The sequence below is a fragment of the Castor canadensis genome, chromosome X (assembly GCF_047511655.1).
Source record: "Castor canadensis chromosome X, mCasCan1.hap1v2, whole genome shotgun sequence".
Taxonomy (NCBI): domain Eukaryota; kingdom Metazoa; phylum Chordata; class Mammalia; order Rodentia; family Castoridae; genus Castor; species Castor canadensis.
In genome coordinates this window covers 22,258,482-22,276,986 of record NC_133405.1, presented here as the reverse complement: position 1 = coordinate 22,276,986, position 18,505 = coordinate 22,258,482, and the positions used below count along the sequence as shown (strand labels likewise).

Sequence of the window (18,505 nt, the reverse complement as noted above, 5' to 3'; positions counted from 1 at the left end):
ATTTATTTTGCTATCAATCCCAGATTTTAATTATCTGAATTCTGTACCTCAGATATATCCTTTCCTATTTTTAGCATGGGTACACTGTCTATCTGCCTGGCTTCTAATTTGGGTTTCAATTCTAGGCAATGGGCTTATTCTCATCTATATACAAGTGCACTACGCACCAACACCATGTCCCCCTTACCTTAACCTGGGAAGCCTGTACTTAGAGGGCCTGCTTTCCTTCAATGATGACTTGGATGTTGTTTCAAAGGCATATTATAATCCATTCTGTCTCTGCTCTGAGGAGTTTCACAGTTAAGTAATATCAAACTATAAAATATATGCACAGTTCTAATCATAATACAGGTTAGAATGTATCTTTGTGGTGTTTTCCTCTGTTCTCTTAGATACTTCTACATATCACCTATCACCTCCATCATTAATAAGAGTCAAAAGACATTATCAGGCCCCTCCTTTCATTGAGCTTTTCTGGTTTCTTCAATTATCTTTGAGAAAGTTAGTTACTATACTCCATGTTTGTAGATAAGAAGCATGACATCAGTTTTTACCAGGAAACACTGGCATTTTCAATGAACATACACCTTTTTCCCTCTCCTTGCTTTAATAAAGCAGTGCTGACAATGAAATGACTACACGTGTGAACTGGTTATAAAACCAACCTGCTCCTGGGAACCCAGTAGGCCAACTAATTAGTCTTCAAATGGAAAGACTGAAGAGGATTTTCAGGGGTGTCTGGGCAAGAGCTCCAACAGCAGAGTTATCAGAGAAGAATGGGGAAGAGCTGGAGAACATGGAAAAGCATGGACTATGACTGCTGTTAAGGCGTATGATCTACAATTGGTGTGTGCATGTCTTGAGCAGATAGCTCACAAATGGGAATGGGTTGCTGGGAGAGACAGAAAAAGAAAAAGAATGGCCAGGGTCCGGTGCCATCCTCCAAGAAAAGATTTTTTACCTGCTTTTCAGCTAGAAGTCATATGTATCACTGGCTCCCCTGTTAATATCTACTTCCTTTGGAATAGAGCAAAAAGTCTTAATGAAGCAAAGAAACATTAAAGTCACCCCAATACAATATCCTTAATGACAAAACAGGTCCAGAAAGGCTTAGGTGGTTTGACTTAGTCAATATTAGAACTAGATCTGAGTGAGGGTCAAGCCTCCTGACATCTAATCTAAAGCCCTTTGTCTGTAAAAATTTTGCCTCTCAAACACTCATATGGCACATGTAATCTGTAACATCATTAGAAAGAAATAGTAAAGATTTTTTTAGACATGATTCTTCCAGTAGCAAATCTCTTAGCTCCTAAACTAAACAGTACTAATTTAAATTCAATTTTGACCAAAGTACCAGAGGATTCATATTTGCATACACATATTGTCTATCTAATGTCAACAAATTTTTAACCTCCTGTCCCTGATTTAGCTTGATGTTTCAGTTTTGCTGTACTCATCTGGAAATACTGGGTAGCAGGAAATGCAGGACTCATAGAAAGAACACACCATGCGCTACACGCAGCCTGAAGCCATGGCATCCTAGGTATGCTGAGATGGCACCAAACTCAGCACTGAGCACAAAGAGGTTCTTAATAAAATTCTATTTCACACTTATGATCTCCCTGGCTTAGACAAACTAGATGGAGGTCACCTACCTCTTACTGTGTCACCCAACCAGACGGTACCTGAAGACTGTCCTATCCTAGAAACTACTGTGAGAGAGAATGTAATCAAGGATTAATATTAGACAGCTCCAGAGAAGAAAAAGGGAGCTGCTCCCAAACAGGCAACTCTCTCATGCATGCATACAGCAACAGTGCCCACCATCCTTCCCTCAGGTGAGAAGATTTTATGGGATATGAACTCAGGGTTCCAATCTTGTAAATATAGCAGTAGTTCCCAAACAAATCAGAAGACTCACTATAAATGTAGCTGAGAGCAAGCAAAAGTGTTTCATGGGTTACATGGACATTTGGAAACTTATCTGAGTGCAGAAGCCCTATGTATAGCAATGTGTTCATGGAAAGATAAATCTTCTGTTGAACAGCCACTCACCTTCCCTCACCCCCCTAAGTCCTGACTCCCATCCCTGCAGTCCCAAAAGACCACAGCACCCACAGGGAAATGGAATTATTTCCCACTCTCTGGGGAGATGCATCCGCCATTCCCAAGGGCAGGGTAGGCTGACCATTTTGAATGCTGGGTGTTTGTATGTCATCAAGTGCCTATATTCATTTTAGCTTCCTGACGCATTTATGAACATGGGTTAGTCATATTTCAGCCACAATATGGGAGATAAGACAGCCAGGAGATCTCTTAGGTAAGTTGTGAGTAATAAATAATGAAAAAGCACTTTGCAAAATATGAAGTATGATCTTAACGCTCAATAGCATAAGATACTTTACTTTACCATTAGCCTACTTTATCATGAGCTGCCTCGAAGGGAGGCGAATGCTAGACATCATCAGCCCAGCCTCCAGTTATGGATTAGGTCATAGAGAGCAGAGTAACGTTGGCTGGAGTGGTTTCATCTAAAATGAAACCAAGCCATTAAATTTTTCCAAAAAGCACCCAGTTCTTTGGGGGTCTCATGACCCCCATTTACTGTTCAAAAATAAACTTTTTAATAAGGTAAAAGATGATTTAATCTATTCATCTCATGTGGAAAAATGCCACTAACAATGTATTGATTTTTTTCCTTCATAAAGAAGACAACTTATTACTAGATACTTGAGCCTAGGATAGTCTAACAAAGTGACAGAACACAGAGTTAGAATTATCAGTAAGGGCCCCAAACTAGCAATCCATTTTTTGATACTGAAGCTCAGAAACTAACACCTTGTGAAACAATGGTATATAACAGTTACCTGGGACTAAACTATGCTCACAAGACTGACAGAAGAGAAAAACCGAGAAGAGAAGAAATATCACAGACCTTGAGCTGCTGACAACCAACCTTTCTTGCAAAGCTGAAAATACAATGTGAGTAAGATAAGCACTCTCTCTTCTTGTAGGAGTTTATAATCAAGACGAGATGACAAACATGTATGATACAAAGAAAGAACAAGACCTATAAAATATTACAGACAGAAACTGTCACCATTTTTGTACCTCCACCCATCCTACCCCCACCAAGAGCAGCTACTCACTGCAAATTGCATATTTAATGAAAGTCATTCATAAAGATTCCTGTGCCTTCTTTCAAAATGCAAACTCCTGGTAGGAACTTAAAATGCAAATTCCTGGTAGTGCCTATGTTCAAGTGAAATGTTTATGATGTCTGGAACTTACCTCACAATAATCTAGTGGTAGTAGGAAAGGGGAGGGCATAGAAATCAAACTCCATTGACTATGACTTGATAATTGATGTAAATAAATGATAGGCACATGAATTTTCTTTGTACTACTTTTCAACCTTCCTGTGTTTGAACATTTCAATGAGAAATTTATAAATTGCCATCTGCCTTGGAGAACAACCTAAACCACAGGTCATCATGAACAATAAGTGCTTTATCACACTCACTTTTCTCTGGAGAGCGGGAAATCAAGCCAATGCCTCACACTGTTCATTGAAAGGTAGACTCAGAGAGAAAGGGTCAGAGGCCCTGGAGATCTGACTGTCACCAGACTCATCACCATCTGGCTGGGCCTACAGATGCTACTGTCTAAAGACACTTGATTTGTGAGAATAGAACTCAGACGAAGGAACTCATAAAGGGCTATAAACACATCTGGATATGAGTACCACGGGCAACTCTAGTAGCTCTCTGATGGCCTCTGTACAGACTCATGTTATAGCAAAATGTGTATAACAAAATCAACACGTGCAACTACCGCCATAAAACGGAGGAACAGTACTCTGGACTTTCAGCATTAGAAGAAATAAAGGCATGTGCCACAGAACAAATTTGGGTCCACAACTGTTTCTAGAAGAAACAAATTAAAAGCATCTGCCCATTTAGTGCTTTAACTCATTCTTTGTACTGCCTCTGAATCTTGCTAACATTAAGGGACAAATAACCATGAAAGGATTTGGGGTTGATGTCTCCTCCAAAATCCAATCTCATTCATCTTTTTTCTTGCTACTGCAGAGTTTGGAAAGCTAAACACACATTTACCAGGACATCTGGCAGTTATTGCCGGCCACGTGCAAGTGTATTGTCTGGGGATACAAGACCTGCATTGAAAGGAAGAACCACCAGGCCAACATGCTAAGGAAGGCTGGAACTGAGCAACTGCTAAGGCATGGCTCCTCGTGGCACAGTCAAGCCACTGCAGTACAACCAGGATAACCACCTCCCTCTCCCAAAGAGTACCTGCTGTAAGACAACCTGTTTACACTACATTGTTCAGTTGGGGTTTCAGTTGTGTGCAGCCAAATACAGCCTTTCCTGGTTCCTAGGAAGAGTGAAAGCTTCATTCCTAGGAAGAGTCAAAGTTTTGCTAAGCAGACAATTGCCCAACAGGGATATAAATGTTGAACAACTAGCTTCCTGAAAGGCAAAGTGGAAACACCTCATTTGTAGCGTTTGCTACTTTCCTTAAACACACTAACCATGACCAAGTTCAAGTTAGCAAAAGATGCCACTAAATACGGGGTTAGGAAGGAAGGTGCGCAATCATCTTGTCCCAGTGTAAACCAGACTCAAGTAATTTGTTTAAAAATTGCTTGTAACCCCATAGAGAAATAGTATTGTGTGTGGCACAGATGAGAGGAAGGCGATGGGAATGGGACAGCATGTGTTTTTTAGAGTTGCTAATTAATTACCAAACCATAAAACATCAATTTGGGCCCTTAGCTTTCTTCAGGGATAAAGAGCTTTAGAATCCTAAGATAGCAACACCTTGGGAAGGCAAGTGTCTTGTGTGATTTGGTGGTTCCACCTAACTCAAATTTGGCCTCATCACCCTAATGCAAGCCTAGAATACAGATGCCTCTTTGTTTAACTCTTATGTAAAGTTTAAGAATATACATAGTATTTTCACACCAGTTATCTCATTTACTCTCCACAATTATCCAGTGAAAAAGAAATTATTGTTGCATGTTTTGCAGATTAGGCTCCAAAAATCAAGTAACTGTTTAGCATAAGACAACTGCAGAATATACTCCTCATAGCAGTGGAAATCTCTGAGAACTTTCCTCACTGCAACCCCAACCAATCTGGGGTAGATACAAGTTTTTCTTCTTGACTTTTGGACCTGGACTTAAAGGAATGGTTAATTTGGCAGTTTACAGTGAAAACAAATACAGTAGCTTTTTTCCTTCTTTATGGAAATCACAAGCCCATAGAGACAGCAGGCAAAAAGTACTATCAATTTTTACATCTATTCCTTAGACTTTAGAGTTTTCAATTTGAAGAATAACAACTCAGATCCCTGACACTTCAGTTGCACTTACAGATAATTGCTTGTAAAATGAAAAGGGCAAAAAGAAAATTAGAAGCTTCTAAAAGAGAAAACTGAAAATCCTATAGAGACGATAATCATTTATAATAATGGTCATAATTAGCACTAAAGGATAGTGTCTTTTTGCAAACTTCTCAGTTCCTACTCTTCTTCCATCTGCCAAACTCCAACTTCTCCCTCAGAATTATTAATGTGGTCCCAAATGGAAAAAATATGACCATGAGGGTAAGTCCAAATGGCCCATATGATTAAATGAAATATGTCTTATCCCTCCCAGACTCAGCAGTGATTTAAAAACTTGATCCCTTGTGTCTTTACCACAGGGCACCAATGACAGAGGAGTGGATCTTTACAAAGCAAGTATTCACCTTGACAGTGTAATTGCTACCATCCCAGCACCTGAGGACCAGCTTGCTGGGAAAAGGAAAGTTGTCATATGCTGTAAGGGAAGGGTCAGAGTAGAAAGAGAGAAGTAAAGGTGAATAACAGGCAATTTAAAAATGTGATATTTTGGGTAAAGGCAGAGTTGGGAATCTACTGAATGGAGGGTGCTAATAAATAGGGAGACTTTGAAAGTGAATGAGGTGGAAACAGACACAAAAGTGGACCATGAGAGATGGGAGAAGTCAATCCAAAGCAAAAGTGATGTTACATAATAAAACAGGCTATTGCATACAGAGGAGCTAAAGATCAATGGACTTGCATTTTTTATTGAGCAGAGTGGAAAACTATTTGCTTCAAAACCATGCAGAGGGCTGCACCATCACATCCTCTAGTTTGCCAAGCTCTAAGTGGAAGAGAAGGCTTATGCAAAGCAGACTATCTGCAAATCCACCAGCGGTAAAGCACCCAGGAAAACAACCAGCTACAAGAGTGCGCCCTCTACTGGAAGGGTGAAGAAACCTCCTCATATAGGCCTGGTACTGTGGCACTCTGTGAAATTAGACCCTGAAGTGTCTTAAGACACTGAACTTCTGATTCGCAAACTCCCCCTTAGGCATGTGGTGAGAGAAATTGCGTAGGACTTCAAGACAGATTTTTCACTTCCAGAGTGCAGCTATTGGAACTTTGCAGGAGAGCAAATGAGGCTCGCCACTCTCAAAATATTTTTTTCTCTTCTTCCCATTATCAGTTCTTCTGAGTGTTAGGTATTATTTTTCTATGGAGTCAAAAGGTACCTAGGTATGTGACTGGATGTTGAAAAATAGAGAACAGAGCTCAGGTATTGGCAGTTTTTCCATTTTCACTTGTGCATGTATTTTTAATACAAATATGAGAATGTAAAGCATGGATCGAGTCAAAACATTTCAGTGAACAAGTTTCAGCAGTTTAACTTTATAACAATCATAAACAAGCCTGTTATTTTTTTCTGAATAATGCTAGCACTTGGATTTTAAAAAGTCAATTTCTTATGGACAACTACCTCCCTTTAAAAAAAAAAAAACACCATGCAAAGGCTCATGGAAATTGGAAAAAAATCCCATAGACATTTTGGATCTTAGACCCACTGGCTAGACCCTGATAAAAGGATACCAACCATGCACAGGGATACTCACTATGCACCAGAGGACATACTGATGGCTTAAGCAGTCTCAGGAGCTGTGTGTTCACCTGATGCCCAGGGTCCTGTAGCAGCAGGTAAGTATAGAAAGTAATTGTTGCATCAGGCCAGGAGCTAGTACTTTCCTTACCACCAGCTATGGTCCTCATTTTTGGCATTCCCAATATCCCTATAATAACAAAAGTGCTTGGCTATTCATCTCTATCACTCCTTTCACTGTATTTGCCTCTTATATTTCAGTGACAGGAAATTTTATGATGTGCAGAAAAGGTAAGGGGATATGTGCTCCAACTGAGAACACAGGTCTCACGTAAATGTGACAGACGCTACCAGGGGAGACAGAAGTGCAGAAAAGCCTTATAGAAGCATCAGGGGATTATGACTCATTCAAATAGAGCTAAAAAGGAAACTAGGGGCATGTATGTCAGATGAAAAGACCTTATTCTTGGAAAATTGATAATTTCATGCACTAAGTTTCATGACACAAAACTGATATAAATTGATGATAGTTCTTGTAATAATGAAACTGAATAGATTGCTGGTTGAGAGTTTTAAGTAGTCTGAAGAAGTTTCCCTGAGAAGTACATTTTTGTATTTTATGTCCTTAATACAGTCCAAATGAAATTTTGTTCCTAAGAATACTTTGATTATGCTATAACGATTTAAGATGATAAGATAAAATACAGTGTGCTTTAACAAAATGAACTGTTTTGCTCATGCTTTTCTGAGTTTCTGCACTTAACACATGTGATGGCTAGTTTCTTTGTTATTTAACCAAATAGTAAGCTAGATGTTGCTTTGCAGGTAACAAAATACATATAAAAATATGTGGTTAACATCTACAATCCTTTGACTTTAAGGACATCACCTTTTGTAAGGTGGGGGGAGGCCCTGGTAGCATCAGTTGAAGGCCTTAAGAGCAAAACCTGAGATTCCTAAAGAAGAAACACTGCCTCAAAACTGCAGTAGTTTCCAGCTTGCCTTATAGATTTCATACTCAAGACTAAAACACTGACTCCTTCCTGCATTTCCAGCCTTCTGGACTGCCTAATGAAAACTGGACTTGTTAGTTATATGTCAGGGTCCTCCACAAAACCAGAACCAATAGGATAGACAGATGGAGATAGACAGAAATTATTATGAGGGATTGGCTTACATTATATGGAGGTTGAGAAATCTCATGATGTGCGCTCTGTCAGGTGAAGACCCAGGACAGCCGATGGCATGTTTCCAGTGCAAACCCAAAAAGCCTTAAGAACCAGGGAGTAAATGGTGTAAGTCCCAGTTTGAGTCTGAAGGTCCTACAACCAGGAGTACTGATGTCTGATAGCAAAAGATGGATACCCTTCAATCAGAGAGAAATTTTGCCTTCCCTATGCCTTTCTCTTCTGTTCAGAACCTCTACAAATTGAGTAATGCTCACTTCTATTGGTAAGCACAAACTTTTTACTTCCAACTACTGATTTAAATACTAGTCTCTTCCAGAAACATCTTTTAACAGACACACCAGGAAATAATGTTTTGCCAGTTGTCTGGGCATCCCTTATCCTAGTCAAACTAACACATAAAGTTAATAACCACTCTTACTCTTATAGACCCATATTCACCTGTATACACACACACCTTGTTGGTTCTGCTTCTCTGGTGAACCTTCACTGATACAATGCATTGTTTGAAAGAGTAGACTGGCTGTATTTTTAATAGAAACACTAGAGAATATGCTTGTATGTTGGCCAAATTATTCCAGGCCATGAGTCAACCAGCTCTGTCTACTATACTAAGAAACTTTTCTGAGGGTTCTCCTTGGAAATATTTTTACTGAGTGGGTCAAACAAGAAGAGAGGCGTGTAATAGGTTAATATGAGATGAATATAGACACTAGAGTGATCTCCAAAGTCCCTGTTATTGACATGTGAACCTGACTAAACTGCAATCACCCCATAAAACCATTTAGTAGTCCCTAATGTTTCCAACACAGCAGAAGAGGTGATTGCTTGGTATCTCAGCTATCCTTTGCCCAAACTTACACAAGCAAGTGGAGTATTGTGGATTCTGAATCCAGCATCATTTACAAGGTTTACATCAAAATAGAACACTAAATTAAACCAAAAGATTCTATATTAAAATCTTTGGATCTAATTTGGAATATTATAGCTAGAATACCTCATATGCTAGCCATTTCCTAAGTATGGATAAACCAGGAGACAGAAATTAAATTGTTTGAACAGGAGCTTAACATAGTTAAACTAAGAGTATCTGTAGAAGAAAAATCTACAGTAAGTCTATCTTATTCATGGACTTATTATACTTGGTTTTGACCAAGGGTGGTCAAAAAATAAAAATCAAAACAAACTTCAAAAACAAAAGTTTTAAGTTCCCACACATGTATTCTGTAGCTCCGTTGATGTGAAGATCTCTGGCAGTCCCGCGTTATCGTCAATTGTATTTAAATCAATGGGTGATATGCTGAGTGTTTCTCTGCCCATAATTTTGCAAAAATCTTCCTCTCAAAAAGGAAATGATGCTCCAAAAGCAGGGTAAAAGTTATTGTGCTTAATTTAAGTGATAAAGTAAATATTTTAAATTTGTTGAAAGGTGGCATGTTGTAGTGGAAGATGATAGGCATTATGTGAAATATGAATCAAGCATCCACAGTACTTACCTCTGTGCATCCTGAGCATGCGTAGTTTTTCTCAACAGCAGTCTCCTAGGAGCCATATACCCATGGACACCAAGGGTCTACTGCAAATTGTATCCTTGGAATAAGGGAGCGTACTCAAGGAAGCATAAATTTGGAAAGGGCCCCAATCCCTAGGGCCATGGATCAGTCCTCAATGAAAGTATAGTTGCAGCCTATTGAAGGCAGAGAAATTTGTGACTTTACCTGAGTCAACTTGGTTTATGGTCACTGGACAAGCAAGAAGCAGCTCTCTGGGGGACAACTGGGGTGCAGTCAAGCCTCAACCAGGGTATGGATGCATGAGCATGTAGAGGGAGTGGGGTCCCCAGTGGAAATCTTCCAGGGCACATGTAAGGCTACAGCCAATGGCAAGCCATGAGGTCATGCAGAAGGACTGTGCTGGTGTGGCAGAAGGCCTTGGCAGTCCTCCTGTCAGGAGGGCTGGGCATTATGAATATAAACCTGGAAAAGGCATGGGAGCAGAGGGAAGCTGGGCTACTGATTCAAGTCAGGGCCCATTAGTACATGGTGTCCATGTCAAGAGAGCAGCAGGAAAACTGCCAGGCCGGGTTGGAGCTTTCAGGACATCAAGTACTATATATTCTGGGTTTGTCACTGGGATAGTGTACCACCAGAGATCTTTGCACCCATACCACTAACCCATCACAAACTGCAAACAGCAGGAGAGCCCCTTCCACTTGCAGTGATACCATGTACTGAGAAGCTCACCAACCATGTTTAAAGGAAAAAAATGCTTAAAGGAATTCTGTGCATTGTCTCTCAGAATGTGTTTAAGGGTGAACTTGAAGTTGAGGGGAATCATGTTGATAACTGGCATAGTCTACCCCTTGGTTACACAGCTTCCATATTCACACCTACATACACATCTGAACTCTTTTGTAGCCAATACAAATCTATATTTCTACCTAACAAGATACACTAAGACTTCCTGTTGGTGAAGTTCTCACTCTTCTTGAAAATTAGATGACTCAAGAGTTTCAAGGCACTGCATCATTACGGGCCCTAAGTAGTCCTCAAATTCAGTCAGACTGCCATTGAATATTCTGTTACTCAAGTAACAGAAAAGTAAAGTAAACCTCCAATAAACTTTATATAAAATTAAAAACAGGAACCAGGAGAGTAAAAAGGAGGAAAGTAAATGCAACCATGTAATAAGCAGAATAATGGGCAAAGCAACTATAGTCCCTATTTCTCTAACTGGCATAAAGGCTAAAATTTTCCCTCACCCTCAGATAAAAATCTCAGAAATTTTGAGTTCTTACACTGATGAAGGACCCAAACATTCATTCTTTATGGGGAGAGTACTAAACTCCTATGCTTTTGTTGTGGTGCTGGTGGTAGTTTTCTATTAACTTCTATCAGGCATTTATGATAGGCTGAGTATTACATAAATGTCCACATCCTAATCCTTGGATTTATGTTATAGAGCAGATGAGAATTAAGGTTGCTGACCTTAAAACACAGTGATATCTTGGGTTATCAGTATGGGCCCAGTTTAATCACAATGGTTCTTAAAAGTGGAAGAAGAGGAAGGCAGAAAAGGGAGAACCAGACTCTGCATTGTTAAGGACTCAGCCAATCATTGCTGATTCTGAAGATGAAAGAGTGAGGCCAAGAGCCAAGGAATGGGCAGCTTCTAGGAGATAGACACACATTTTGGCCTCAGAATAGGATTTTGGCCTGGTAGTATGCAATTTAGACTCCTGGTCTCTAAAACAGTAAGGTAATTAAAAATTGTGTCGTTGGAAGCTATTACATTTGTGGTACTTTGTTACAAAAGCAATAGGAGACAAAAACACTGAGCATCACATTTTCTTAATCTGCAGGGTTACCTGGAAATGATCCATAAACTAGAGGACCAACTTACATTCATCATAAATAATGCCATTGAGTCACTGAAGAATTGTTAATCTTTTATTTGAAATAACAATGTAACATGTAGACAGCATTCAAACACTTATTGTGCACTCAGAATTTCCCTTCACATGGCAATGGTGGATTCCACTTGGGATCTTCCCTGTGATAGATCCCCCTACTATCTTCACTTCTCAATCTTCCTTGCACTTTGAAGTGCTATATGCTGAAGAGCATGTCCAGGATGTAAACTTTATTTTAAACAGTAACTTGCAAATTATTGACATTTCTATACTCCTTTCAAAACAATTCCTTCACTCTTACCCAAACTCCTATTCTGAAGTCTATGTAATGAAGCTCAGAATTAACTATTCTAAATAGGTCAAAAGCTTAAAAGAGTTTAGAAACCAAACTGTCATTCCCCTTCTCTACATTCAACTCCAGCCTTATCCTCAGCTGCTGAAGTATTACAGAAGTTGATCACTCTCTAGTTCTATCTATAACACCTTTTCCCATTCAAGTAATTCAATCTAGGAGACTCCCACCTATACCTCAGCAATCTCCAGGTCCCATTCACACCTCCTCATAGATACACTATATTCTGAACAATAGAATCCCCAAGCTTTGGCATCTGACTTTCCCCTTGGAGAGCATTATCTAACATCCCCACACCATTAAATTGTAAGTCACCTCTTTAAAGGCCACTAGGATTAAGAACACAACAAATTCTTAGATTAATAACTTTGTTCAAAACCATAACTTATATTAAAAAAGGGAAATTCGTGTTAGTAAACATAGGATTGAAAACCAATTCTTCTATGTGATGTGAGAAAGCCTCTTAGCACAAATCATTTGTTCCTAACAAACATATAAGGCACTACAGATTTGCTGCCTTCAAAGGCAAGAAAAGGCATTACAGAGATGGTATATGCTTGGTATCAGGAGAATCATTAAATCTCTGGATTACACAAAGTGCTTACAGAGTATGACCACCCCCAGGATCCACGTGGCTTTCCCCAAATAAGTTGATCTTCGTGTAAGATTTGGTTTTGTTCTTTTTCTTTCTTTTTTTGGAAGTGCTGGGGTTTCAACTCTGGGTCTTGTGCTTCCTAGCAAGTGCTTTACTATTTGAGCCACTCCTACTGCCTTTTTGGATTTATTTATTTGATAGGGTCTCATACATTTTGCCCAGGGCTAGCCTTGGAAGGCAATCTTCCCACCTGTCCCTCCCAAATAGCTGGCTTATACCACCTTGCCTGTCTTTATGCAGGTTTTTTGATGCTGTATCAAATCTTGTTACTCAAGTAAGACAAATTCTACAAGTCCACTTTAAAACACTAAATCTGGAATTAGTCTTCTAATGTTGAATGCAGAAAACTTTTCAATTTTTTTGCAGATGAAGTCCTGGTACAGTTCCTTTTAGGCAATGCAAGTGCCTCTCTGAGAAAACAAAAATGGCAAAGTGGACTCAGATCACCAAGGCTCAACAGCTTGCTAGCAGACAAATAGGAAACATTGGCCAATTCCTTGTGGGCAAATGAACTTCTCCATCTTCTAGATCAAAGTTTGAGTGTGGCATTGAGGAAAAGAAGGCTTTTAGCAGATGACCTGCAGACTTAGCTTGGCGGTTAGTGTCATCTATATATCTCCAGCCAGGTTTTTCTGTTGCCATTTCTTTTTTGGGCAGCACCAAGGTTTGAGCTCAGGGCTTCACGCTTGCAAGGCAGGTACTCTTACCAATTCAATCACTCTGCCAGCCCTCTCAGCCTAGTTTTTATCTTAATTAGTTCACAAAGGAAAAGCACATATAAAATAACAAACACAAAAATGTAATTGAAATCTTTATAAAGCAAGTAATTCCAATGTATAACAACAAAACACACCAAGATACTCTATACTACACTGGTGGTTCTTAAGCTTTATTAAGCATCAGAATTTCCATCAGATTGCTGCCCTTCACCCTGAATTTCTGGATAAATCTGCAGTGGATCCCACAATACTGGCTTTCTAAGGGCTTCCCCTAATGCTCCTGATGTTGCTGCTTGAAGAGCACATTTTTAAACAACTGCGTTAGCATATATAAAGCCCAGTTCCCGCCTTATAGAACAGACTGCTGATCAGCCAAAGGTGGGGGATTGAGGTATGTCAGTGTTAGAAAGGAGATTCACCTGGATAGTTTAGAGCTCTCTTCTCAGGGAGGAAATGGTAGTGAGTGATGCAATTGAGGAGCTCTGTGCAACAAGGAGCCTGTTTCTCTCATTCAAGAGGTCTTCTTTGCCTTGGTACTACAAGACCTGGAGTTTTGTCCCCTTGCCAACAGTTGTTCAAAGGCCTCATTATACATGTAAAAGAAGATATACCCAGTGGAAATCCTAGACTCCTGCACCTCGAACTCTGGGATACTTGATACCTGTACATCATTGTATGTGAACCATTGCTGCGTCTTAAAGTCGTAGGCATCACTGATATAGTGGCCTGAATGGGGGGTATTCCCAAGATGGCTAATAACACCAATGAGCCGATAGGTATGAGGATCTCCCTTATCAGCATTTCCTTTTGGTTCCTTGGCTTTTGATTCTGTCTTATGATTTCCAGGGTTCTTATCAGAATTCAGGTTAGCCTTCTGGAGATTTAATTTTGTAGGGCTTCTGAAGTTCTGTGTGTGCCCCTGGGCATTTAGCTCTGGAAGGCTTTGAGGAAGTGCCTGATGGGGAGGAGCTTCTTTATGGATTCTACCCCCATCATACCTCTGGATCTGTTGAGCCACTCTGGGGAAACTTTCTGGAAATGTCGGGTGTGGATCTTCATCAAAATCTTCAAAAGGCTCACTGACACTATCAAAATCTATAAATACATTTGTATTCTCATATTTATCTAGCTTGGAATTTTCAGGTATTTCTTGAAGACAATTATCTTCGATACATATGTCTGGGCTGCTAGCAGGTTTGCCTCCATCTTTGTGGATCAGAGAAATAAAGTCGTCTTCCAGATACATCGAGTCAGTGAATAGCTCTTCTTCAAAAAGCATCTCATCTCCTGATTCCATTATATTCAGTTTAGAATCTTTCTCCAGGTCTTTTTGCTGTTCTCTGCTTGCCTTTTTAAAGAATCTCTGGGACTTTTGTGGTTCCAATTCCTTGTCTGATTCAAAGTGTAGAGACAGGGACTCCTTGGATTTTGAGATCAACTCTGCTGAAGGGGTTGGTGAGTTAATCATTTCAAACGTCATCTTTTGAAAAATTTTCAGTAACTCAAGATCCCTAATATGAGCATTCTTACTAAGGGGAAGAGGTAGTTTTGTGTTCCCATTGCAATGGGAAGACAACTTTACATATTTAGAAACAATGACTTTCTGCTCATCCTTCCTTAATGACCACATCTCATTAAAGCTATAGCGTTTCAGATGAACAATCAGGATCCTAGGTAGCCTACTGAATTTATACATTGTAACAGACTGCCTGTGCTTGCACCTCTCACATTTATATTCAATCTCTTCTGCTCTGAAGAAAAGATCAATAGACGATTGAATAGACAAAGGACTTACTTTCCTTCCTTGGGGAAGGTTGATGGAGAGATAATTACTGGGTTCTGTCTTAAGAACAGCTCTACCACAGCCTTTACAAAAAATAGAGCCCAGCAACTCAAGCTCAAAATTAGTGATGACAGGACACAACAGACTTTTGGTGGCAGCATTATCAGCAAAACTTGGGTGAGGTGAAGTTTCTTTCCCAGAATCATCTTCCTGAGTTACACTTAATTTTTGTATGGTCTCCTTCATATGATTTAAACAGAAACTTAAAAACTCATGAGCATCATTCTGTATGTCACCAGAGAATATTTCTGCAATTTCTGAAATGGCTCTTTTAATATTCCTAAGTACCTTCCCCTTCATTGTTATGTCATACACATCTTTCAAAACAAGCAGCTGTGCTAAGCACATGCTAAAAGCATCACGGGGAACTCTAGACCATTGGAAACTCTGACTGAGTATATCATTAATAAATGATGGAATTGAACATAACGACTGTAAAACTGCATTCATATAACAGGTGTTTCCCAAATTGGGAAGACCATGACATACTTTCTCTGGACAAAATGCAAGGAACATCTCGAGATTTTCCCAGTCTAGGCCACACTCAATAGAGTTGGGATCCACCAGAAATGGAAAGAATATTTTCTCAGCAAAAGTTTGGGGATGCGTATCATCTCGGGAAGAGTTTCCAGTAAAGTCGGCCATGAATGAAAATTCAAAAGCTGACTTCTCATTCTCTTCTGACTCTCTAAACTTCAACTGTTTCTCCCAATTATGACTGATACACTCCAAGGAATCTGCCTTAGATTTCTTGTTTCTTATGGAGTTATCTTCTATCAGGAGGGTCTTATTTTCATTTCTGTCTGAACTAGAGAATAGGATTCTTTTCCTCTTTTCCTGTTGCTTTTCTAACAACTTTTTACTAATAGGTGTTGGTGATTTTGCTATAAACAAAGGCATCTTCTGAAGGTAGGACGTTTTAGTTTCTTCTGCTGTCTCAAAGCATCCACTACTTGTTTTCTTACAATCTTTGTTCAGTGAAGTTTTATTGATCTCCTTCTGTGTGGTTGTGCTGGTAAAGATACCCTCTCCCTTATCAGATCTCATGGGTGGTTGAAGATTAGTTTCACAGACACTATCTAGGAATGCCTTCAATTGCTGGGCATCTGTGAAGGCTAATCTTTCAATAAACAAAAAGTCATTATTTTGCAAAGTTAAATACAGGTCATTTCTGTTTTCTCCATAGGATCTAAGAATCACATTTTTAATATCACTGAGTAGCAAAGTTTTAACACTTCCAGTGTTGAAATACAGCAGAAGTTTAACTTTGTCCTTTCCTACCACTGTTTCAATGAATGCTTCCTTTGACTTAGACATCCCTTTCTTCCTATTCCACAGTTGGACATAACCATGTACCAGTATGGCAGCCATACTCTCTTCACAAATAAAGTACACGTATCCTGGATTATTAACAATCTTGACGTTTCAATTTGTTCTCCAAGGTTACCTAAGGAAACAACACCAAAAAAATGTTCATTAGATCTCTATTCAGAATATTCATATCGCTAGTGTGTTTTTTTTAATAGTAAAATCACTTCAGGTTCTAGGTATCTAGTTCTTTAGTCATCAAACTAGGGCCTTCTGAGAGCCATTCCCAGTTGCATGAGGGAAGAAATCTGGATTACCAAGGCAACAGCACTGTAAAAAATCAAGAAGTAATTTCAACTATCAAAAATGATAGGCTAAAGCTCAAACTCTACTATACTGTAAATCTCCTTTCTACCACAGCATGGATTCCATTCTGATTAATTTTCCTACTTCAATTACAATCATGATACACTTAGAAGACTTTCAATACACAGCTGCAAAGCATACTGAATAATGTGTCAAGTGTAAAGCACATAATGTACTGATCTTCCTGTCACAGAATGACCTTACAGGGCAACCACAGTAAGTAAACAAGAAAGTAGAAGCATTGCCTAGCACGGTGGATCACACCTGTATTGTTAGCTATTTGGAAGGCAAAGATAAGAGGATAGCAGTTCAAGGCCAGCCTGCATTTTACTCCTCACTGACAAAAGCTCAAGAATAACAACTTCTTGCCCATCAGATACAGACTAAAGAGGTTTCTGCAGCCAACTCTGGCCACAGAGACCTCTTAAATTGAGCTATCTCTCTTTACTCAAAACCAGTGGGAAAACTGGAGGTGTAGCTTAGTGTTAGAATGTGTGCTTGGCATAAGAGAGACCCTGGGGTCAATCCCTACTGTGCATGTGAGCATGAGCACGCACACGCACACACACACACACTCCACCACCAACAACAACCAACGATAGGAAGGATCAGATGTACTTCATCACTGAAAATTAAAAATTCATGGATAATTCTAAGGCCAATCTAAATTAATGAAAGCAGTTAGCACTACAAATGTTTATATCAGAAAGTATACATCCAAGAATTGATTGGAAGTTGTATTTTCTCCCAAATCATTAAATATTCTTCCCAGTCTTGTCTATGCTATAACTTGCTCAACAAACACTGTGTTTATGAATAATACTAAAGGAAGCTTCTGCTTGATCCCTGTTCAAATGGTCAAAATCTTAAACTTGGTGGAACATAAATTAACACAATTTTTGTTTTATAAAATATTTCATCTATCAACCTACGTTCAGTGGAGTAGTGACTAGCTACCCATACACAAAAGTACATATGCATCCAAGTGAGAGAATGCTTATATTTATCATGGTGGAAATGGGGCCATAGAAACATTTAGGCACAGCGGCACTTATTTGCATTTTTTATAGTTTACTGTCCTACAGTAGATGCTAAGTAAAGATTTAAACTATTTCTTCTCCACAAAAACACAAAGTCTTATCACTTCCGGTTTTTTTATTTGGTGGTACTGGGGATAGAACTCAGGGCCCCATGTTTGCTAGGCAGGCACTCTATCACTTGAGACACACCCAGCCCCCTCTTTTTGCATTGGTTATTTTGAGGATAGGGTCTCACTTTGTGTCCCGGTGTTGTGAACTTCGATCCTCCTATTTGTGGTTTCCTGAATCGCTGGGATGACAGGCGCATGCCACCACATCTAGCCACTGTTTTGAAATGGGATATTACTAACTTTTTGCCCAGGCCAATGTCTGCTTCCTGAGTAGCTAAGTTTAGACTTGAACTACCGCATATGGCTTGCTTCCTATTTTTTTTTAACCATTTGAGAGAACCTGCAGCCCAAGAACCACTTCCAGTCTGCCTTCAGAAATTTTGTAATCCGGTTCATGTGTATTTATCAAAAGAAGCTGTCTTACCAGGTGTAGGGGCACATGCCTATAATCCCTGTATTTAGGAGACTGAGGTATAAGGATTGCAAGTTTGAGGCCAGTCTGGACTATGTGGTAAGACACTATCTCAAAAAACTTGTCTTCCTATCTAATGATAGCTAAAAATAATC

The 18,505-nt window shown here is 39.4% G+C and overlaps 1 protein-coding gene across 1 annotated transcript; it reads right to left on the bottom strand.

Moving 5' to 3' along the window:
* Positions 1-13,518: 13,518 nt before the first annotated feature.
* Positions 13,519-16,485, bottom strand: Usp26 (ubiquitin specific peptidase 26). Its single transcript, XM_020152061.2, has one exon. It carries the CDS (start codon positions 16,483-16,485, stop codon positions 13,783-13,785), a length of 2,703 nt encoding a protein of 900 aa, XP_020007650.2. The 3' UTR covers positions 13,519-13,782.
* Positions 16,486-18,505: the final 2,020 nt, after the last annotated feature.

What these genes read in the sequence shown, in the direction of transcription:
- Usp26 (XM_020152061.2), bottom strand. Translation starts at nt 16,485, where the DNA reads ATGGCTGCCATACTGGTACATGGTTATGTCCAACTGTGGAATAGGAAG.